Raw genomic sequence first — 23,190 nt, 5'->3', positions numbered from 1 at the left:
ATAATCGTTAGCTTTATCAATTCTGAAACTTGGTTTTATAATTGTCCCGGGGTAACTGACCCACATGCAGACCTATGGTGGGCAGGTGTATGTGGGAGATTTTCCTTTCCAGCGACCGGTGTGCCACCCTGGCTGCTCACCACAGTGCTTCTTCCCGGTTGCCATGTTGCTGGGAGACTGAATGTGTAGGTTGCTTGGTGAACATAGAATCAGAGCAGACGGGTGGCTCGTTGATCCATATGTGGAGAGATCTGGCATGTTGTCCCTGTGCTACAAGACGGTACTTTTCACTGACTGTGGCCACGTCAGCTGGATTGGACATGTCTCTGTGCTGGTCACAGACCGATGGACCCTAACAGCTTCCTGCCCTTTAGGTTTCTGTGGTGTCCATTGCGTAGACTGTTGTACTATCCATCTTTTTCTAGATAGTGTAATTATGTTTCATTTTTCTAAATTATAATTATTTTCCAGGCATATTTATAGATAATCTCTTAACTTAAGCTCTGAGTTTAACTTTCAGATGGAAATTTTATATCCAGGTAGGTTTTTAGGGGACACCTCTCTGTCACCCCAGGACTTTGCCCATCCTTCTGACCTTCTCTTCATTTCTTCTCTCATTTACCTTATTAGCCCCACTGCCTTTTTTCTGTCTCTCATGAGCGGTCTGTCTTCATGCACTCGCGGCTTGCATCCCGCAGTACAGTAAAAAATGTTTCTGATTATAAACAGAATCACTGATTGTAAAAGGTACCTGTATTTGGGAAACTGCATCATAACAGAATGCAGTTATATTCAGAGAGTGATACGTTCACAGATTTTTTTTTTTTTTTTACAGAGACAGCACTTTCTGTCAATATCAAAAGCACTTATAAATACAGTCCTGGTATTCATGTAAACCTGTCTTTTGTGGTAGCTTTGCCATATCTCAGGATTTGCTGAAGTGCGGACAGCATGGCTACAGAGCCCGGCTGCAGCCTTTGCTCAGTGTGCTTGAGCACATTGCTTAACATCTGTTTTTTCTTCTCTGTGTAACAAGAACGGTAATTCCAGCCTCATAAGATTCACCAGGTGGAATGCCGCACAGAAGCTCTTACACATGATCTCACTTAGTAGATGGAGGTTATTAACTGATTCTGCTCCTAATTAAGTATATGAATTATACAGTGAGACCACTGGCAATACTTGTTAACTTATTGCTAAACTGATGATATTGTTCACTGTGTTACCAAGAACTAGTGCTAATTAGGAGTCCAGCTGACCCGTCGGAATTAGATATACATTTATTTAAAGCATTACTACTCCCACTCTTGCTTTTTTTTGTTGTAATAGAATTATTTTTTGAATTTTAAGTACTTAAAGCAAAATATATGCTGGAAGATCTTTTTTAAGCAAAATTTTTGTTGATGCTTATATCAGTTTACTCTGCGATTAAAACAATGCATTGACCTTAAAACGTCACATACCTCACTAAGCTAAATACACAGAAAATTTCAGAGTTATTGATTTGTAAAGTTTTAGTAATTTTCAGGAGATGGAATTTGTCATATTGGCAGCATATTAATAATTTTATATGTTTGTTTCTGAAGCCCAGTTGTGCGTTTCCAGTTTGCCATGACACAGAAGAACGCTGTAGACTTGTGCTTAGCTATGTTCTGGAGGTAAGTTTCAGTTTAGACTTCACTATTTCAGTAAAACTTGTACTTGATATGCAAATTTGTTTATTGGTGTCTAAACATTATTCTGAGTGATATTCTACTGTGACTTTTTTTCCCCCTTTAAGCATAAATTGAAAACTAATTTTTCCTAAGTTTCAGGTCAAATGTAGTTTTTTAAAATCTGTTTTCAAAATATAAATTCTAAATGTATTTAGTAGTCCAGATATCGCCTTATATTTAGTTTCCAGTTGGTGTTCAGTGACGTGTATAGTAAATGCTTTTCCTCTTTTAAAGGGTTTAAAATCTGTGGACAGCAGCATCAAAAAAGAAAGGGACCTCCCTGCTGCTGACCCCAACACCCCAATCCCACTAAAATATGAAGATGAATCCACAAGGGGGGGTCCTGAGGCTCTGGAGAAGCAGATGGCCTTGTTTTTGGACAAAAGTAAGTTGAATTGATGTGCAAATAAGGCCTTTTCAATGGAATAATATAGTAGGCCTTTATCAACAGCAGACTTAGGTCAATTAAGGCATTCACTGAAAGAAATTCAGAAACAGGATATCATGTGAATGGAAAGTAGGGGAAGATACCCCTTCATTCGAAATGTAAAATAAAACAGGATAATTTCCATCCTTTATAGATCGTTCTAACAAGAACATAAGGAACCTGCTACCTCCCGTTACCTGCCGTGAGGAACTAATGCCTCAACCCGGTAGGGTTCTCCTGAGAAAGCCCTGCTTCAGTAGACGCACTTGAGGGGTTAAGCGCAAGGACTTAGGAACCACAGCTTCAGATCTCGGCTTCACTAGGGCCAGTTGTTTGCCTTTTTTGAGCCTTGTTTTCTCTCTCAAAGTAGAGACAATAGTAGTGCCTACTTTAAAGGGTTGTTGTGTGGATTAAGTGAGTTACTGTACATACCGTGCTTAAAACAGTGCACGTGATGAGCGCTGTGGGCGTGGTAGCGGTTGCTCCTCACAGCACTCGAATAAGCTGCAGGTGTCACTTACAAAGGGTCTGATTTATTCCTCAAGAACATCACTTCATCAGGAGCATGTGAACTTTGAAGTAAAAGTCTTGAGTTTCTCATTTATTGTATCTAAGTTGTGTTTCTTTTTCCAACTTTATCCCCCCCAACCCAAGTCAGTTTTGAAAGCCTGTGTATTTAAAATAGTACCAAGTTCTTTCTGAAAAGTCCTTTCTTCTCTTCATGAACATAAGCATGGGGTTGGGAGTGGGACGGTGGATTCATTTCCCCAGCGTTCATGCAGTGCTCCCTGCGTGTCAGCCTGAGCCTGTGCACGGTAAGGACCATGGCAACGCTTGAGACCCATCTCTTTTTCACAGCGTTCCTTCTCTGAAATGCCTTTTCTGTCTCCTCCTTCCTCCCCATCTCAGCTGTTCAGGGTCTCCGTGCTCACCTCTGTCCCCAGTCAGAATTACTTGGTTCCCTCACCACTTGGTCCTGTGAGCACTTACTGAAGCGGGCCTTGGTCATTGTCAGCTGTGTTTAATGGTTTTGCACATGCACTTGAACACATTTGTGAGCAGAACATCATCGTCTTCATCTTGGGTTTTCTCACAGTGCCTCACACACAGAAAGTGCATACCGTAGCAAAGGAAAAAGAAATACATGCATGAAGAAAACCATAAAAGAGACTAAGTACTTTTCATCATTTCAAAAGACTAAGTGTTAGAGCTGATCAAAACAGGAGAAAATCTTGAAGCTGGGAGTTGGTGGGGTGGTTTCCACAGCATTTTGTTCTTCTGCCTGTCCTTGCACTTAATATATTTTATCGTGGTTAATGTTATCAGCCCATCTCCACCCCTGGTCTATGGGGTCTTCAAGGACAGAGACCATGTAACTAGATGTCACTGTTTCTGGTGGCTAGCACAGTGCTTGGCACAGAAGTGGTCATTTGTTGGCTGAAGGAGGCAGTAGTGGGGTGGACTTTAGAGAGTGTTCCTGCCAGAGGAGGCAGTAAACTAAGATGGGGTACAGGAGAAGCAGGGTCTGTGTGGGCAGCAAGCAGCACCTTGGCTTCAGCTGGTGGTGGGTAGGAGTAGAGTACCGGGAGGTAAGACTGAAAAAAGTAGAACTTGGGAAGTGGGCTGAGATGCTGAGGCATGATTTAGTAAGTGCTGAGAAGGCATTTTAATGTTTTAGAACAGGAGTTCCTCTGTGATTAAAGCTGTGCTTTAGGAAGGTGAACTTTTTGGCAGTTTGACGCTTAGACTAGAGAAAGGAAGTAGATGTCAGTCATGAGCTTCGTTATGTTACTGACCCCGAGAGAGAGGGACAGAGTTGACAGCTGCAGGGAAGCAGGCCTTTGGAAATCCCAAGCGAGAGAATCAAAACACTGCTCTTCTACTTCACTGCGTTTAATAGTAAAATATAGTATTTACCAGTTCTGTTGTAGCTATTAAGAGTACGTCAGCCTGGAGTGTTTTTATCAAGAAACAAAATTTTTTTTTACGGTGAGACTTACATTCAAATAAAATGTGCTAAAAAAAATAAAATAAAATAAAATGTGCTGCCTTTTTCCCTCTTGTCATAGTGGGCTCCCTTCAGAAGGGTAATTATTCCAGTCAATCTGGAATGATCCCTGGTTCTTGGCAACATAAAATGAAACTCCAGCTGATTCTCAAGTCATCAAAGGCCTATTATGTTTTGTCTGATGCTGCCATGAGTCTTCAGAAATATGGGAGAGCGTTACGATACATTAAATTAGCTTTGCAGAGCCATGGTAAGTCACTATAAATGAATGTGTTTAATGGGCATTGGGAGGAGAGAACAAAGAAGAAGGCATCTGAGTCACAGTGAAATTTTACTCCTATTTCTGTTTTAAATGTAATTTCAAAATAATTTTTTCTAATCTTGTATATGTTTCCTGGTATTTCCCACTTTGGTCTAACATCCCTTCATTTTGAAATACATGAAGTCATATGTGATATCTGACATGAAGTAAACTTAGAGTAGATACAGTGGTACAGATTGTCAGCTGGTAACAAACTGTCTTAATTTTGGCTGTATTCCTTCATCTGTAACATGCTGTGTTTTTTTTCTCCTTCCTGCCCTTTCCGCATAGACACTTACTGCTGCCTCTGCACCAATATGCTTTCTGAAGTGCTGCTGTTCCTTTCTCAGTATTTAACACTCTGTGGTGATATCCAGCTAATGCTGGCCCAGAATGCAAATAACAGAGCGGCACACCTTGAGGAGTTTAATTACCAAACAAAAGAAGATCAGGAGATACTGCACAGCCTCCACAGGGAGTCCAGTTGTCAAGGTATGCCAGTGAGGCGCATCCTTTGATTCAGAAAAGCGCCAGAAATGTTAGTGTTTCCGTGTTGCTGTTTTGTTTCATCATTTCTGAATGTTAAAACTAAACATGATTCTGTGCGTTTGTGCATAAAATGGTTTTGAAGTATTTTATGATTACTAATTATACAACTAGAACTAACTAAAAAATAATCTCTGGAGACAATTGTATTGACTTTTTAGACTTGTCTTTTTGTAAGGTTTTTCTAGGTAACCCTTTAATCAACTAACCAAGCCATGATTTTCTTTTGAAAGGGAATAACAGTTCGTAAAAGTGGATGAATTACCTTTTGAATGGTTCCTGAGGGCCAAGATACAGAGATCATTATTTTTTAAATGTAGTTCATAGTCTGTTTTTGGAGTTGTCAGATATTAAACCTGGGAGATAGGAGAGTTTAGTCCACAGAGCTGTATCCCTCCGTCTCAGTTCAGTACAGCTATACACACACTTTGCAATTAGGGCAGTAAGTGAGACATAATATGCTTTTGTAATGTATCATGGAATTGTTTTATTATGCTCTTAAATTTTTTATATCATTTGATATCCACATCCCAAAAAGTTTCAGACTGTTAACATCTAGAGAAGTACACTGGGGGATGAAATGTATTTTTCCTTGGAGTTTTTTGTTTTGTTTTTATTTTGTTTTTTGGTCTCTTTCTTCCCCTCTCCCCTTCTGAGTTTCTCAAATGATCATTTTAATAGACATGGTGAGAAAATCCTTAGTTTGTTTTTGCCACTCCCATCATGTTAGTTTCATTTAAGGTACTTCTTTGTAAGAGTGATGTGCTCCTTGAAAGTTATCAGCGGTAGTACTACCCGTTTTTTCCCTTAAATTCTGGGGCCCTGCACCTGAGTTTACTCCAGTCTCCACTAGATGGCAGGTTTAAATCTTTGAGAGCTTATCTGTCAGCTTCTTCAGTGACTTAAACTTACACTGGCAAACTGTAATGTACATAACTAGCTCTGGTAGCAATCAGAACTTTATTTCAAGAACTGTTTTCAGTAATTAAAAAGAAAAAAATGGTTTACCTTCTATCAGTGGACAACTTTATGTCTGTATCAATAAACAGTGGACCTGGTAAAATCTGGGTCTTGGGAATTGTTTGGTATTTTTAGGCAGGAAGATATTTCTTTTAATCAAAATGTTAATGTCCCAAGAAAATATAGTTATTTAAATAAATTCAGAGATCTTTACTTTTGAAGTTTAAAATTTTAGTTGTGTTAACTGAATCTTAGTATGTTTATACTATATTGCATATTGTAGTATAAATATAATTTTACTGTATGTTATTTTGTCTTAGAAGCATTAGATTACTTAGATGCTAAGGAAGAAGGGTTCATATGACTCATGGTGATGTTTCCTTTTTTCTTTTAAGGATTTGCATGGGCAACTGATTTGTCTACAGACCTAGAAAGTCAACTTTCAGTTAGTTGTAAATGTTATGAGGCTGCTAATGAAATCTTGCAATTTAGTGACTTGAAAAATCAAAATCCAGAACACTATGTACAATTATTGAAGAGAATGGGAAACATTAGAAATGAAATTGGTGTCTTTTACATGAATCAGGCTGCTGCATTACAGAGTGAGAGAGTGGGTGAGTACCTCTCTGGAGTCCTCTTTTTATTGCCTATTCTCTTAGATTTTACAGATTTCAAGCCAAGAACCATGGCATCTGATTTTATGTCACAAAGGGGTGCACTGTTAAAGAATCTTTTATTATTCAATTCTCAAGAAATAGAAGTAGAAAAAGACACTACTTCCCCTTGGGAGTCGTCATCTCAGTGTCCTCCGTCCTTCATCTGATCAGTTCAGAAGTGAGTTAGACAGTCAGCCACATGCTAGGCTCTGTGCTGGATGTGTAATTGGCTAAGACATAGGTCTCTGAGCTGAGAAGCCAGGTGTGAATACACATCTCTGAAAAATGCTGTAAGTACAGATGCAGTACAGTATAGGAGTGGGGAAAAGAGACGTTTCTTGAGGCTGTGGCGTCCTTGGAAGGCCTGTGGAAAGAAGCTGTAGTTTGGGTGGACTGGCACGTAATATGTAGGGCGTCAGCTGGCAGATGTAGGAAAGGCAGGATGTCCCGACTGGAGCAGGCAGCGTTAGGAAGAAGCCAGAGATCTAGTGTCCAGTGGGGGTGTAGAGGAGCAGCAGGTGGTCTTCAGTGACTCAGGCAGAGGGTGACGGATTCATCTGGGCCCATGTTGAATTTGAGAGGCCAGTGGACATGTGCGTGAGTGGTCTGATTTAGTAGTCAGTTAGGAATGTGTGCTTAGAGCCCTTTGGGTTAGCGGGGCAAACCATAGAACCATCAGTGGTTTGTTGGGAACCATTCACATAGGGGTGAAAGCTGAAGCTATGAGAATGGGTGAAAATATAGAAGCTGTACACACAGCATGAGAGAGCAAAAGGGCCGAGATAGAACCGAGGACAGCAGGTAGGTTGAGTAAGTTATTTACTGTGTGCCTATTGACCTGTGAGCTGTACTTGGCACCAGGGACACAGAGGTTATTGCTGGTGGGAGAACCTGTGCTTTTTTGTTGTTGTTATTTATATATATGTGATATATATATATATTTTTTAATTGGCTGTGTTGAGTCTTTTTTGTTGCGTGCTGGCTTTCTTTTTAGTTGCGGTGAGTGGGGGCTACTCTTTGCTGAGGTGCGCGGGCTCCGCATTGCCATGGCTTCTCTTGTTGCGGAGCACGGGACTTCAGTAGTTGCAGCACATGGGCTCGATAGTTGTGGCTCACAGGCTCTAAAGCACAGGCTCAATAGTTGTGGTGCACAAGCTTAGTTGCTCCGTGGCATGTGGGATCTTCCTGGAGCAGGGATCGAACCCATGTCCCATGCATTGGCAGGCAGATTCTCAACCACTGTGCCACCTAGGAAGCCCCCTATTTTTTTAAATTGAGATAAAAAAACCTGTGCTTTTAAGGTACCTCTGGAGGAGGAAGTCAGTGAAGGTGTATGAAAAGTGGCAGTCAGAAGCCTAAAATTAGAGAAGATACAGATTGTGCCTCTTAAAATTCATGGGACCATGTCTTTTGAGTCTTTATAAAATAGTGCTTTGCTTAGATGTTTTTATGTGCTTGCTTTAACATCAGCTGGTTAATAGAGAAGAGGACTCCTAGTGTGGTATTAGTCTGCTTGGCTGCCATTAAAGAATACCACAGACTAGGTGGTTTTGACAACAGAGGTTTCTTTCTCACAGTCTGGAGCTACAAGTCCAAGGCTGGATTTCTGAGACTTCTCTCCTTGGCTTGCAGGTGGCCACCTTCTTGGTGTGTCCTCACCTGGTCTTTTCTCTGTGTGTCCCTGACGTCTCTCTCTTATGAGAACACCAGTCATTTTGGATCAGGGTCCCACCTTATGACCTCATTTAACCTTAAGTGAGTCACATTTGTGGTTAGGGCCTCACCATGAATGGGGAGGGGAGGGAGCACAGGCGTGATGAGAACAGTGCGCTGCAGTCGATCCAGGTGGCTGGTGCTCCACTAGACATCCTGTCACTGCTGTACTCTCATCATCTCATCGAGAGACACTGGGGGGTTTATGCTGATACCTGCTTACGCACTTGTTTTCTTTCTTTTTTTGTGAAGTGAGCAAAACTGTGTCTACCGCAGAGCAACAGTTGTGGAAAAAAAGCTTTTCTTGTTTTGAAAAGGGAATTCACAACTTTGAGTCAATTGACGATGCCACAAATGCCGCCCTTTTATTGTGTAACACGGGACGACTCATGCGAATCTGTGCACAGGCGCACTGTGGTGCAGGTGATGAATGTAAACGTGAATTCTCACCAGAAGAAGGCTTATATTACAATAAGGTAACACGCTTGCTTCCATGTTGGACCTCATCTGTTCACACCTGATGGTCATTCACACTTTGCCATAACTCCACTGAAAGGTTATGAAACTAAAATAATAACTGCAGGGTTGGCACAGGACTAGACAGATCACCAAAACACTTAGAAACTGGCCTAAACTCAGAGTTTAGCAGTGGAGAGGACAGGTTGAATTGGCAGGGAAAAGATGATTGTTCAGTAAATTGCATTGGTGTAGTCAGAGTAAATGTCAAATGGGTTAAAGATCAACATGGAGAAGTCCCAGAGGAAGTACGGGTAGATGTGCATCTGATGGGATGGGAAGGGACTTCCCAGCATAACACAGCGAGCAAAAATTGTGAAGGAAAAGGCGGGTATATTCAGATGCATAAAAACTTTTTAATGCATAACAGAAAGCATGATTGAAAGCATTCCACAATCTAGGGAAAATACAGCACACATGACAGGCCAGAGGTTACTAAATCCTTAACATATAAAGAACAATAAAGAATCATTGAAAATAAGCCCTCTCAGCAGAAGAAAGAATAAATAATCTTGAACAAAAAGTTACACTTGTAAAAAATAAAGGGGGGGGGGTTAATATGTAAGAAAAATTTCAAAACTTAAATTTTTATGAAATTTAAAAATTGTTTCTTTTATCAAATTATAAATATTTTTTGGCAGTTGGTACTATCCAGCATTGGAGGAGGTACAAGAACCCTTATTTAGGGAATTTCCTGGTGGTCTAGTGGTTAGGGCTCCGTGCTTCCACTGCCATGGACCTGGGTTCAGTCCCTGGTCTGGGAACCAAGATCCCACATGCTGCATGGTGTGGCCAAAAATAAATAAATGAATAAATAAAAAACTTAAAAAAAAACCCACTCATTTAGTTGAGAACTTTAAAGCTGTTTATATGATGTTAGCAATGTTTATTGCATAGTGAACATTAAAAAAAAAGTGATCTTGTTTTTCTTTGTTTACATAAACATAGAAAAAAGTGGATAAATACACACCAGAAATGTAGAAATTATTGCTGGGTGATGGAATTCAGGGTGATTGTATTTGATTAAATACTGTGACCATGTATTTCAGCATGGTGGTGACAGAGGTGGGAAGGGTTGCTTCTTTATACAGTCAAACCCAGCAAATTTTTTATCCATAGACTTATTTTTTCTAGTTTGCTAGTTGTATAAACTGTATAATTTAGAAAGGAAAAAACCAAAGGAAAAAATGCATCCTCATGCTTTACACAAGTCATAAAACACTCAGCTTGGCTGATGACAGACTCGAGAGGAAATGTGGGGCGGCATGCAGTCCACCTTAAATTGCTCTTCACTGAAATCGTGTCATCAGTTTTTTTCCTTTCCTCGTGATGTTGTCCTTTTATAAATTCCCTCATGTTGAATTAACGCTGGGGGGACTGTGAGGCATGTTTCACGTTAAGGCATATATTTGAGCTGAGTCCCGACTGTCCTCTTTCCTCCGTTGCAGGCTGTTGATTACTATCTGAAAGCTCTCAGATCCTTGGGAACACGGGACACACACGCAGCTGTGTGGGACTCAGTGAATTGGGAATTGTCCACTACTTACTTTACAATGGCAACTCTACAGCAAGATTACGCTCCACTGTCTAGAAAAGCTCAAGAGCAGGTAAAATTTGCTGGATTATAAAGGAGTCCTAACCTCATTTATTCTTTTGTTTAACAGATACTGAGCATCTGTTAGTCTTTTCCTTGACAAGCAGTATTTAAATGTTTAATTTTTACATAAGATTATGGGATTGTCATTTTTTTTCCTCCCCCTTTAAAAAAAATACACAGATTGAAAAAGAAGTCAGTGAGGCTATGATGAAATCCCTGAAATACTGCGACGTGGATTCGGTGTCTGCTCGACAGCCTCTTTGTCAGTACCGAGCTGCAACCATCCATCACAGGCTGGCGTCCATGTACCACAGTTGTCTGAGGAATCAGGTATTGCCATTTCAATTCAAGTTCAGTGCCAAGTCCATTTAAAAGTGTTCTGGTGCTTTTCTTACATTTCTGTATCGATCTAAAATGCCATCTATTCTTTTAGCTGTTTGAGAAAAACTTGGACTGTAGGTAATTTTCCCCTCTCTCCTGTGCCATGTGTTTCTTCTGTTATAATTGGATCTTAGTTTGAAAAAGTTATGTATTTGCCTGGATGTATTATTTAGATTTTCTTTAAAAATGTAGTTAGGCTTTATAGTAACGATTCTATGCCAATTTTGAAGTATCCATCACCCATTTTTAAAAATTTTTGTTGTGAAATAGAGCATGTATATAAATTCACATAGAAAATGTATGTGAAGGATTTATACAGTTTAAAGAGTAACAAAGGAAACCCCTGTGTACCTCACCTTGAGGTTAAGAAATGGGAGAGTCCTTCAGGGATCCCCTGTGTGCCTTTCTTTTTTGAGTCTCTCAGTACCCACCCAGATTAACTACTGTCCTGGATTTTCTGTTATGTCCATACCTTTTCTGTGTTTTACCACTTAAACAGTATGTTAAAATTTAACTGATTGTGAACTTTATAGAACAAATGATACGGTGCATACTCTTCTGTGGCTTTTTGCTTTTTAGTTAACATCATGTTTTAGAGATTGTTTCAGGTTGATGCACGTAGCTATTCATTTTCTCAGCTCCATAGTATTCATTAAATGAATATACCACAGTTTATCCATTCTGTGGTTACTGAACTTTTGGGTTGTTCTAGTTTGAGGCCATTAGAACTAATACTATAAACAGTCTTATACATGAATTCTGATGCTCAAATGCATGTATTTCTAAGGGTAATTTGAGACCTGAGCTGAAGATGCCTTCCTTCAGAGAGGTTGCCTTGCTTCTGCCAGGAGTCTTGTACTTATAGATTCTCAGGGATATTTTTTATTGTTTTGTTGTTTTCCCTGTCTTAGCCTAGCACCAAGACAACTTATCTTGCAGTCCCTTGGGTGTGGGTTTACTTCTGGGTTGCCTTTATCCTGAAAATATTGCCCTTTGTGGTCCAGCTTAATGTGGAGAGGGCTTCTTTTCACTCTGAGCTGGCCCTAGACTCTTTTCCCCTTGCCACAGAAGGCCCCCAACCTAAATACACATTTGTCCAGACAGCCTAATATCCTCGTGACAAAAGCAAGCTTGAGAGAATTCCAAGGCAGTTCACTGGGGGAAGAGTTGTCTATTCAGCAAATCGTGCTGGGACAACTGGACGTCTACACACCGAAGGATAGGGCTGAACTCCTCCCTCACATAACATACAAAAATTAACTGAAAATGGATTTAAGACCTAAATGTAAGAGCTGAAACTCTAAGATTCATAACAAAACACTAAAAAGCATTTAGTGACCCAGAGACTTGGTTAAGTAGTTACTGTGAAATCCAAGCCTTAGGATTTATTTTATTTTTGGTTCTAGGTTGGTGATGAACATCTTAGGAAGCAGCACCGGGTACTAGCAGATCTTCATTACAGCAAAGCTGTAAAGCTTTTTCAGCTTCTGAAAGACGCTCCATGTGAACTACTTAGAGTACAGTTAGAAAGAGTAGCATTTGCAGAATTTCAGATGACCAGTAAGTCTTACTTTTTTATTTCTCAGATTTGTATGCATTGGCTTAGTGTTGGATTGTCTTAGAGTGAGGCAGACCTGTGGATCTCTCTTGGATGTAAGTAATATTGTTTTCTTTTGAGTTTGTCCATAGTTAATGTCTTTGGGTAGGGATTTTTTGAAATGCTTTTTAAAACTTAGAGAAATGCATTAGATCATGTTTAATGACTAAAAATACTGAAATATAGCCCAGGATTTCTTATTTGAAAGAAAATGATGACGTTAGTTTAGACAATTAAAGATTTTAGTCGTCATGCACAAGATGGGAGTGGAGAAGCAGTGGTGGGGGGTGGTGGGCCTCGCCCAGTCCCTCGGAGCAGAGAATTAAGACTGGAAGCTTTGGAATAGACTAGAACAGACTTTAACTGCAGAGCCTGAACAAGGTGAGGGTGAAGTGGGAGGGTGGGGGAGGGGTGAAAGCTAGACGCCTTATTACGTCATTGTCTATGCAGTGGGTGAGCTGGTGCTCCACCACTGAGGGTTGTTTTGTTTTGTTTTTTTAAGCTCTTTATTGGAATATAATTGTTGACACTCTTGTACCAGTTTTTGAGGTACACCAAAGTGAATCAGCTGTATTTATACATATATCCCCATATCCTCTCCCTCCTACAACTCCCTCCCACCCTCCCTGTCCTGGCCCTCTAAGGCATCACCCATCACCAAGTTGATCTCCCTTTGTTGTATAGCAACTTCCCACTAACTATCTATTTTGCATTTGGTGCTGTATGTATGTCAGTGCTACTCTCTCACTTCGTGCCAACTTCCCCTTCACCCTCTGCCCCTCAGCCCCATGTCCTCAAGTCCATTCTCTACATCTGCATCTTTATTCTTGCCCTGTCACTGGGTTCATCAGTACCATTTTTTTAGATTCCATATATATGAGTTAGCATACGGTATTTGTTTTTCTGACTTACTTCGCTCTGTATGACAGTCTTTAGGTCTATCCACCTCATGACATATAGTTCAATTTCATTCCTTTTTATGGCTGAGTAATATTCCATTGTATACATGTGCCCCATCTTCTGTATCTGTTCATCCGCTGATGGGCATTTAAATTGCTTCCACGTCCTGGCTATTTTAAATAGTGCTGCAATGAACATTATGGTACATGTTTGTTTTTGGATTATGGTTTTCTCTGGGTATATGCCCAGTAGTGGGATTACTGGATCATATGGTAGTTCCATTTTTAGTTTTTTAAGGAACCTCCAAACTGTTTTCCATAGTGGCTGTACCAGCTTACATTGCCACCAACAGTGCAGGAGAGTTCCCTTTTCTCCACGCCCTCTCCAACATTTGTTGTTTCCAGATTTTGTGATGATGGCCATTCTGATTGGTGTGAGGTGATACCTCATTGTGGCTTTGACTTGCATTTCTCTGATGATGAGTGATGTTGAGCATCTTTTCATGTGTTTGTTGGCCATCTACATGTCTTCTTTGGAGAAATGTCTCTTTAGGTCTTCCGCCCATTTGTGGATTGGGTTATTTGCTTTTTTGGTATTAAGCTGCATGAGCTGCTTGTATATTTTGGAGGTTAATCCTTTGTCTGTTGTTTCGTAGGCAACTATTTTTTCCCATTCTGAGGATTGCCTTCTAGTCTTGTTTATGGTTTCTTTCACTGTGCAAAAGCTTTTAAGTTTCATGAGGTCCCATTCGTTTATTCTTGATTTTATTTCCATGATTCTAGGAGGTGGGTCCAAAAGGATCTTGCTTTGATGGATGTCATAGAGTGTTCTGCCTATATTTTCCTCTAGGAGTTTTATAGTGTCTGGCCTTACATGTAGGTCTTTAATCCATTTGGAGTTTATTTTTGTGTATGGTGTTAGGAAGTGTTCTAATTTCATTCTTTTACATGTTGCTGTCCAGTTTTCCCAGCACCACTTATTGAAGAGGCTGTCTTTTTCCATTGTATATTCATGCCTCCTTTGTCAAATATAAGGTGCCCATATGTGTTTGGGCTTACTTCTGAGTTCTCTATTCTATTCCATTGATCTTCCTTTCTATTTTTGTGCCAGTACCATACTGTCTTGATCACTGTAGCCTTGTAGTATAGTTTGAAGTCAGGAAGCCTGATTCCACCAACTCCATTTTTCCTTCTCAAGATTGCTTTGGCTATTCGGGGTCTTTTGCATTTCCATACAAATCGTAAGATTTCTTGCTCTAGTTCTGTGAAAAATGCCATTGGTAATTTGATCGGGATTGCATTGAATCTGTAAATTGCTTTGGGTAGTACAGTCATTTTCACGATGTTGATTATTCCAATCCAGGAACATGGTATGTCCCTCCATTTGTTTGTGTCGTCTTTGATTTCTTTCATCAATGTCTTAAAAGTTTTCTGCATACAGATCTTTTGCCTCCTTAGGCAGGTTTATTCCTAGGTATTTTATTCTTTTTGTTGCAATGGTGAATGGGAGAGTTTTCTTAATTTCTCTTTCTGCTCTTCTGTTGTTAGCATATAGGAATGCAAGAGATTTCTGTGCATTAATTTTGTATCCTGCTACTTTACTAAACTCATCAATTAATGCGAGCAGTTTTCTGGTAGTGTCTTTAGGGTTTTCTATATATAATATCATGTCATCTGCAAAGAGTGACAATTTTACTTCTTTTCCAATTTGTATTCCTTTTATTTCTTTTTCTTCTCTGATTGCTGTGGCTAAAACTTCCAAAACTATGTTGAATAATAATGGTGAGAGTGGACACCCTTGTCTTGTTCCTGTTCTTAGAGGGAATTCTTTCAGTTTTTCCCCATTTAGAACGATGTTGGCTTTTGATTTCTTATGTATGGCTTTTATTATGTTGAGGTAATTTCCTTCTATGCCCATTTTCTGGAGAGCTTTCATCATAAATGGATGTTGAACTTTGTCAAAAGCTTTTTCTGCATCTATTGAGATGATCATATGGTTTTTATCCTTCAAGTTGTTGATATGATGTATCACATTGATTGATTTGCATATATTGAAGAATCCTTGCATCCCAGGGATAAACCCCACTTGATCATGGTGTATGACTTTTTTAATGTGCTTTTGGATTCTGTTAGCTAGTATTTTGTTGAGGATTTTTGCATCTATATTCATCAGTGATATTGGTCTGTAATTTTCTTTTTTTGTGACATCTTTGCCTGGTTTTGGTATCAGGGTGATGGTGGCCTCGTAGAATGAGTTTGGGAGTGTTTCGCATTCTGCAATATTTTGGAAGAGTTTGAGAAGGATAGATGTTAGCTCTTCTCTAAATGTTTGATAGAATTCGCCTGTGAATCCATCTGGTCCTGGGCTTTTGTGTGTTGAGAGATTTTTAATCACTGCCTCAATTTCTGTACTTGTGATTGGTCTGTTCATACTTTCTGTTTCTTCCTGGTTCAGTCTTGGAAGATTGTATTTTTCTAAAAATTTATCCATTTCTTCCAGGTTATCCAATTGATTGGCATATAGTTGCTTGTAGTAGTCTCTCATGATCTTTTGTATTTCTGAGGTGTCCATTGTTACTTCTCCTTTTTCATTTCTAATTCTGTTGATTTGCATCTTCTCCCTTTTTTTCTTGATGAGTCTGGCTAATGGTTTATCAATTTTGTTAATCTTCTCAAAGAACCAGCTTTTAGTTTTATTAATTTTTGCTGTTGCTTCCTTCCTTTCTTTTTCATTTATTTCTGCTCTGATCTTTATGATTTCTTTCCTTCTGCTCACTTTGGGGTTTCTTTGTTCTTCTTTTTCTAATTGTTTTAGGTGTAAGGTTAGGTTGTTTATTCGATAATTTTCTTGTTTCTAAAGGTAGGACTGTATTGCTATAAACTTCCCTCTTAGAACTGCTTTTGCTGCATCCCATAGGTTTTGGGTTGTTGTGTTTTCATTGTCGTTTGTTTCTAGATATTTTTTGATTTCCTCTTTGATTTCTTTAGTGATTCCTTGGTTGTTTAATAGTGAATTGTTTAGCTTCCATGTGTTTGTATTTTTTGCAGTTTTTTTCCTGTAATTGATATCTAGTCTCATGGCACTGTGGTCTGAGAAGATGCTTGATATGATTTCAATTTTCTTGAATTTGCTGAGGTTTGATTTGTGACCCAAGATGTGATCTATCCTGGAAAATGTTCCGTGTGCACATGAGAAGAAAGTGTATTCTGTTGTTTTTGGATGGAATATCCTATAAATATCAATTAAGTCGAGATGGTCTAATGTGTCATGTAAAGCTTGTGTGTCTTTATTTTCTGTTTGGATGATCTGTCCATTGATGTAAGTGGGGTGTTCAAGTCTCCCACTATTATTGTGTTACTGTCGATGTCCCCTTTTATAGCTGTTAGCATTTGCCTTATGTATTGAGGTGCTCCTATGTTGGGGGCATAGATATTTACCATTGTGATATGTTCTTCTTGGATGGATCCCTTGATCATTATGTAGTGTCCTTCCTTGTCTCTTGTAATAGTCTTTACTTTAAAGTCTAATTTGTCTGATATGAGTATTGCTACTCCAGCTTTCTTTTGACTTCCATTTGCATGGAATATCGTTTTCCATCCCTTTACTTTCAGTCTGTATGTATCCCTTGGTCTGAAGTGGGTTTCTTGTAGGCAGCATATAGAAGGGTCTTGTTTTTGTATCCATTCAGCCAGTCTGTGTCTTTTGGTTGGAGCATTTAATCCATTTACATTTAAGGTGATTTTTGACATGTGTGTTCCAATTACCATTTTCTTAATTGTTTTGGGTTTGTATTTGTAGGTGTTTTCCTTTTCTTGTGTTTCCTACTTAGAGAAGTTCCTTTAGCACTTGTTGTAAGGCTGGTTTGGTGGTGCTGAATTCTCTTAACTTTTGCTTGTCTGGAAAGCTTTTGATTTCTCCATCGAATCTGAATGAGATTCTTGCTGGGTAGAGTATTCTTGGCTATAGGTTTTTCTCTTTCAGGATTTTGAGTATATCCTGCCACTCCCTTCTGGCCTGCAGAGTTTCTGCAGAAAGATCAGCTGTTATCCTTATGGGTTTTCCCTTATATGTTATTTGTTGCTTTTCTCTTGCTGCTTTTAATATTTTTTCTTTATGTTTAATTTTCATTAGTTTGATTAATATGTGCCTTGGTGTATTTCTCCTTGGGTTTATTCTGTATGGGACTCTCTGTGCTCCTTGGACTTGGTTAATTATTTCCTTTCCCATGTTGGGGAAGTTTTCCACTATAACCTCTTCAAATATTTTATCAGACTGTTTCTTTTTTTTCTTCTTCTTCTGGGATGCCTATAATTCGAATGTTGGTACGCTTAATGTTATCACTGAGGTCTCTGAGACTGTCTTCTGTTCTTTTTATTCTTTTTTCTTTTTCCTGCTCTGTGGCGTTTTTTTCCCCCATTCTATCTTCCAACTCACTTATTCGTTCTTCTGCCTCAGTTATTCTGCTGGTTATAGCATCTAGAGTATTTTTAATTTCAGTTATTTTGTTATCCATTGCTGTTTGTTTTTCTGAGTTCTTATGAAGTGTTTCTTGTACTTTCTCTATTTTGTTATCGAGATTTTGTATCATTTTTACTATCATTACTCTGAATTCTTCTTCAGGCATTTTTCCTATTTCTTCCTCATTTATTTGGTCTTGTGGGTTTTTTTCCTGCTCCTTTGCCTGCATGGTGTTTCTTTGTTTCCTCATGGTTGTCCAAACTTTTGGGGTTGCTTGTCCTGGTGATAGAGGTGTTTATAGAAGAGTGTCCAAGCCTCAGACTAATGTCCAAGTGTTGGGTTAAAGAAATACTAAGTCTAGGAAACACATACATGTATAAGACACACAATTACTGAATCCATTAGGACATAAGGCTCTGGAAAGACCTGACAGAACCCCAGTATGCTATCAGATATTCAAAGAGAAACCCAACAGAAATTAACAACTGAAACAGAACAAATCAGAAGCAAAAGCAAACGAACAGACAGATAACACCTTACACATACAAACACTAATCCAGGGAGATTTTGTAAGCTAAAATCAAATATAGAAAAGAGCTAGAGTACCACCAGACAGAATGGAGATTCTCAGAATGAAATTAGAGAATTGTACTAAGAACTAAGATAAAGACAAAAACCTAATATTAAATACCAAGGCGGTGCGTCATCTGGAGAATAGAGCAAGGAGTCTGAGCAGATCGATAGTGTTGCTTATAAGTATGTTAAGATAAACTAAAAATGGATGGAAGAAAGGGGAACAGAAGAGCATATTGTGATTGGAAATATGCAAATAAAAAGAAAGGAATAGAAATGTATAAAAGATAGGGATGAAAGGAAAGTATGAGAGACATATTGTCCATACTACCAAAAAGTTAGCTAGATATAGAAGTATATAAAAAGGCAAAAAAAAATAGAATAAAAAATAGCATTAAAAAAATTATGTTACAAAACTTGTAGATCCCTTAGGACTAAGATCGTAATTAATAAAGGAAAAAAAAAAAATCCAGAACTGCTCCCAGAATGGACCAGTTCAATAGGATTGATACTAATATTTCTGTTTCCTTAGAGTCTCAGCTGTAAGTGTCCTTCTACTCGCCTTGGGTTTTTTTGCATTATTCTGTGGCCAGCAGAGCTTCCTTTATTGTTCGTCTGTAAGCGTTGGTGTGTGGGGAGGGAGAGGGTACAATAGTGGCTGCTTTCCCTGGGAGTGAGTGAGCAGTGGCGCACTGTTGTTTCAGTCAGGCTTGGAGGTGCCTGTTGCAGCAGGACGCCAGTGGCTCAGGTGTAAACAGAAAGTGTCAGAGTTGGGCCTCTCTCAGGGTTTTTTTTTTTTTTCTCTGCAGCCTCCCTGCTGCCGGGTGTTCCAAGGGGTTTTAATCCAGCCCCGCCCGAGTGCCTGAGGGTATTTGTTATCCCTGAGCACCTTAGGTGGCCCACAGGGCATCTTTCCACTGCCTGTTGCAGAGGCGCCAAAAGAGAGAGAGAGAGAGGCTATGCCCGCAGCTCCTCCCCCCCACCCGTGAGCCTGCAGCATCCAGCCACCGTCATCGCCGGGCAGCTCTCAGGGGCAGGCACTCCTCACCGCGGACCTCTTCCCTCCTGTCCTCTTGGTCCGTCACCTTACTGGCAACAATTTTCTCACCCTGAACCAGCTCTCCGGTTCCCATGCTCCCACTCCTGGCCCCTCTGTTCAGCTGTGAATCGACATCTCGGTCCGGGAACGCTGAGCTGCAGTGCGGACCCTCTGTATGTTTCTCACTCCCTCCCGTCTGCCACAGCTCCGCTGCTTCACCCTCTTTGAGCTGTTGTAGATGCCTCCCTACCGGTTATGTCGGGCTCCTTGCGGTCCCTCCTGGTGTCTGAGGTCGTCTGCTGGTGTTCAGTTGGTTCTCTGTGGGAATTATTGCGTCCTTCGGTGCATTCCCAATACATCTGTGGAGAGGGATGCATTCCATGTCCCTCTACTTCGCCGCCATCTTTTTCTCATTCAAGATTAGGTTCTTTATTCGATATTTTTCTTGTTTCTTGAGGTAGGACTGTATTACTATAAACTTCCCTCTTAGAACTGCTTTTGCTGTGTCCCGTAGGTTTTGGGTTGTGTTTTCGTTGTCATTTGTTTCTAGGTATTTTTTGATTTCCTCTTTGATTTCTTCAGTGATTTCTTGGTTGTTTAATAGCATATTGTTTAGTTTCCATGTGTTTGTATTTTTCACAGTGTTTTTCAGGTAATTGATATCTAGTCTCATGGCATTGTGGTCAGAGAAGTTGCTTGATACGTTTTCAATTTTCTTGAATTTACCAGGGCTTGATTTGTGACCCAAGATGTGATCTATGCTGGAGAATGTTCCGTGTGCACTTGAGAAGAAAGTGTATTCTGTAGTGTTTGGATGGAATGTCCTATAAATATCAATTAAGTCGAGATGGTCTAACGTGTCATTTAAAGCTTGTGTGTCATTTATTTTCTGTTTGGATGATCTGTCCATTGATGTAAGTGGGGTGTTAAAGTTTCCTACTATTACTGTGTTACTGTCGATTTCCCCTTTTATGGCTGTTAGCATTTGCCTTATATATTGAGCTGCTCCTGTGTTGGGTACATAGATATTTACAATTGTTATATGTTCTTCTTGGATTATATAGTGTCCTTCCTTGTCTCTTGTAATAGTGTTACTTTAAAGTCTAATTTATCTGATATGAGTATTGCTACTCCAGCTTTCTTTTGACTTCCATTTGCATGGAATATCGTTTTCCATTCCCTTACTTTCAGTCTATATGTGTCCCGTGGTCTGAAGTGGGTTTCTTGTAGATGACATATGTAAGGGTCTTGTTTTTGTATCCATTCAGCCAGTCTGTGTCTCTTGGTTGGAGCATTTAATCCATTTACATTTAAGGTGATTTTTGACATATATGTTCCTATTACCATTTTCTTATTGCTTTGGATTTGTTTTTGTAGCTCTTTTCCTTCTCTTGTGTCTCCTGCTTAGAAAAGTTCCTTTAGCAATTGTTGTAAGGCTAGTTTGGTGGTGCTGAATTCTCTTAACTTTTGCTTGTCTGGAAAGCTTTTGATTTCTCCATTGAATCTGAATGAGATTCTTGCTGGGTAGAGTATTCTTGGCTGTAGGTTTTTCTCTTTCAGGATTTTGAGTATATCCTGCCACTCCCTTCTGGCCTGCAGAGTTTCTGCAGAAAGATCAGCTGTTATCCTTATGGGTTTTCCCTTATATGTTATTTGTTGCTTTTCTCTTGCTGCTTTTAATATTTTTTCTTTATGTTTAATTTTCATTAGTTTGATTAATATGTGCCTTGGTGTATTTCTCCTTGGGTTTATTCTGTATGGGACTCTCTGCGCTCTTGGACTTGATTGATTATTTCCTTTTCTATATTGGGGAAGTTTTCCACTATAACCTCTTCAAATATTTTCTCAGACCCTTTCTTTTTTCTTCTTCTTCTGGGATACCTATGATTCGAATGTTGGTGTGCTTAATGTTGTCACCAGGGTCTCTGAGACTGTCTTCCATTCTTTTTATTCTTTTTTCTTTTTCCTGCTCTGTGGCAATTATTTCCCCCATTCTATCTTCCAACTCACTTATTCGTTCTTCTGCCTCAGTTATTCTGCTGGTTATAGCATCTAGAGTATTTTTAATTTTGGTTATTTTGTTGTCCATTACTATTTGTTTGCTCTTTAGTTTTTCTCAGTCCTTATTAACTGTTTCTTGTATTTTCTCTATTTTGTTGTCGAGATTTTGGATCATCTTCATATCATTACTCTGAATGCTTTTTCAGGCAATTTTCCTATTTCCTCTTCCTTTATTTGGTCTTGTGTATTTTTACCTTGTTCCTTCATTTGTGACATATTTTTTTGTCATCTCATTTTTCCCCCACTTTGGATGGACAGGGTTGTGTTCCTGTCCCACTGGGTGTTTGGCCTGAGGTTTCAAGCACTGGAGTTTGTAGGCTGTTGAGTATAGCTGGGTCTTAGTGTTGAGGTGAGTATCTCTGGGAGACCTCACTCTGATAAATATTCCCTGGGAACTGGGTTTCCCTCTTAGTCCAATGTTTTGGACTCAGAGCTCCCACCTCAGGAGCTCAGGCCTGACCCCGGGTTTGTGAATCAAGATCCCACAAGCCGTGTAGAGCAGGAAAATGAAAAAAATTTAAAAAAAAAACAAAAAAAAGAGTAGGAGAGCAGCAGGACAATAGCAAGATAAAAAAATACGGTAAGAATGGGAAACTAACAGATGTGTTAGAAAAAACTTTTTAAAAAAAGTAGATGGAGCAACAACTGGAAGGTAAAACAACTGCAATCACCGAAGTGAGTAAGTGGGAAGAAAAAAAAGAAAAGAAGAAGAAAAAAAAAGCCAGAAAAGGCCTTGGCTGTGGGGGCAGGGCTTAGACAAGGGTGGGGAGTGGGGGTGGGGGGGTAGGTAATGGGCAGAGCCTATGTTTAGAAAAGGCCCTGGGGGTGGTGGGGAATGGGGCTTAGGCCCAATGAGGCAGAGGGGCCCAGGAATGCCTCTGGTCCTGGGGACAAAGGACCAGGTCCAGGTACCCAGCAGGCTCCCTGGGCCCGAGTTGGTGAGAGAAATGCTAGGCACCTCCCCTAGTCCTCCAGTCTCGAAGGGTCCTTCCCCCTTGGGTTCTCCTCTTCCTCACCCCCTCCCTCCTGTTCCCCTAGGACCCTCACAGCTGGAGGGGGCACTGGAAGGCAGTGACTGACACTCAACAGGCTTCCTAGGGCCAACTATGCTAGGGTAACGCCTGCAACAGTTCCCCAGATCTCCCAGTCTCACAGGGTCCCTGTCTGCCTCTCTTCCTCTCCCCCACCCCGCACTGTCCTAGGTCCCAAGCAGCTGGAGGGGGCCCCGGAGTGTGAAAGACCAGATCCGTGGCCTAGCAGGCTTCCCAGGGCTAGTGGGCAGGGGAAATAACTTCCCTGCCTCCTTTGATCCTCCAATCCCAGAAGGCCCCCTCCCCTGCCCGGTTCTCCTCCTCTCCCCTGCTTTCCTTTTACATCTCTAGGACCTTTGAGACCTAGAGGGGCCCTTGAAGGACCGAAGACCAGGCCTAGGGGCACCACAGGCCTCCCCGTGCCAAGTGGGTAGGGAGATTTCCCGCAGCGTCTCCCCTGATCCTCTGGACCTACAAGGTCCCCCTCACCACTGTCTGCCTCTCTTCCTCTTCCCCTCTCCTCCCTCCCTCCCACTCCTGCACGACCCACTCAGCTGGAGAGGGCCCCAGAGACCGAGGGACCAGACTCGGGAGCCCAGCAGGCCCGCCGGGCCCAAGTGGGTTGTGGAAAGGTCCTCCACACCTCTCCTGGTCCTCTGGTCCTGGGACGTCCCACCACCGATCTGCCTCTCTTCCTCTTCCCCTGCCACG

General features: G+C 40.5%; 1 protein-coding gene across 6 annotated transcripts in view; it reads left to right on the top strand.

Annotated features, from left to right (window-relative positions):
* The window catches only part of EDRF1 (erythroid differentiation regulatory factor 1), a 47,691-nt gene that overhangs the window by 13,809 nt on the left and 10,692 nt on the right, over positions 1–23,190 (top strand). For 3 of the 6 annotated variants that reach the window (XM_057734153.1, XM_057734151.1, XM_057734155.1), the window contains 10 exons: positions 1,587–1,658; positions 1,950–2,100; positions 2,297–2,368; positions 4,212–4,400; positions 4,743–4,943; positions 6,353–6,571; positions 8,579–8,802; positions 10,291–10,449; positions 10,620–10,769; positions 12,227–12,380. In XM_057734153.1, coding sequence (XP_057590136.1) covers positions 1,587–1,658; positions 1,950–2,100; positions 2,297–2,368; positions 4,212–4,400; positions 4,743–4,943; positions 6,353–6,571; positions 8,579–8,802; positions 10,291–10,449; positions 10,620–10,769; positions 12,227–12,380 — 1,591 coding nt within the window. Of the gene's footprint in view, positions 1–1,586; positions 1,659–1,949; positions 2,101–2,296; positions 2,369–4,211; positions 4,401–4,742; positions 4,944–6,352; positions 6,572–8,578; positions 8,803–10,290; positions 10,450–10,619; positions 10,770–12,226; positions 12,381–12,406; positions 12,474–23,190 lie in introns of all 6 variants that reach the window. The other 3 variants (XM_057734154.1, XM_057734152.1, XM_057734156.1) reach the window with 2 other exon arrangements.

Source organism: Hippopotamus amphibius, chromosome 5 (genome assembly GCF_030028045.1).
Source record: "Hippopotamus amphibius kiboko isolate mHipAmp2 chromosome 5, mHipAmp2.hap2, whole genome shotgun sequence".
Taxonomy (NCBI): Eukaryota; Metazoa; Chordata; class Mammalia; order Artiodactyla; family Hippopotamidae; genus Hippopotamus; species Hippopotamus amphibius.
This window is presented reverse-complemented; position numbering and strand designations above follow the sequence as displayed.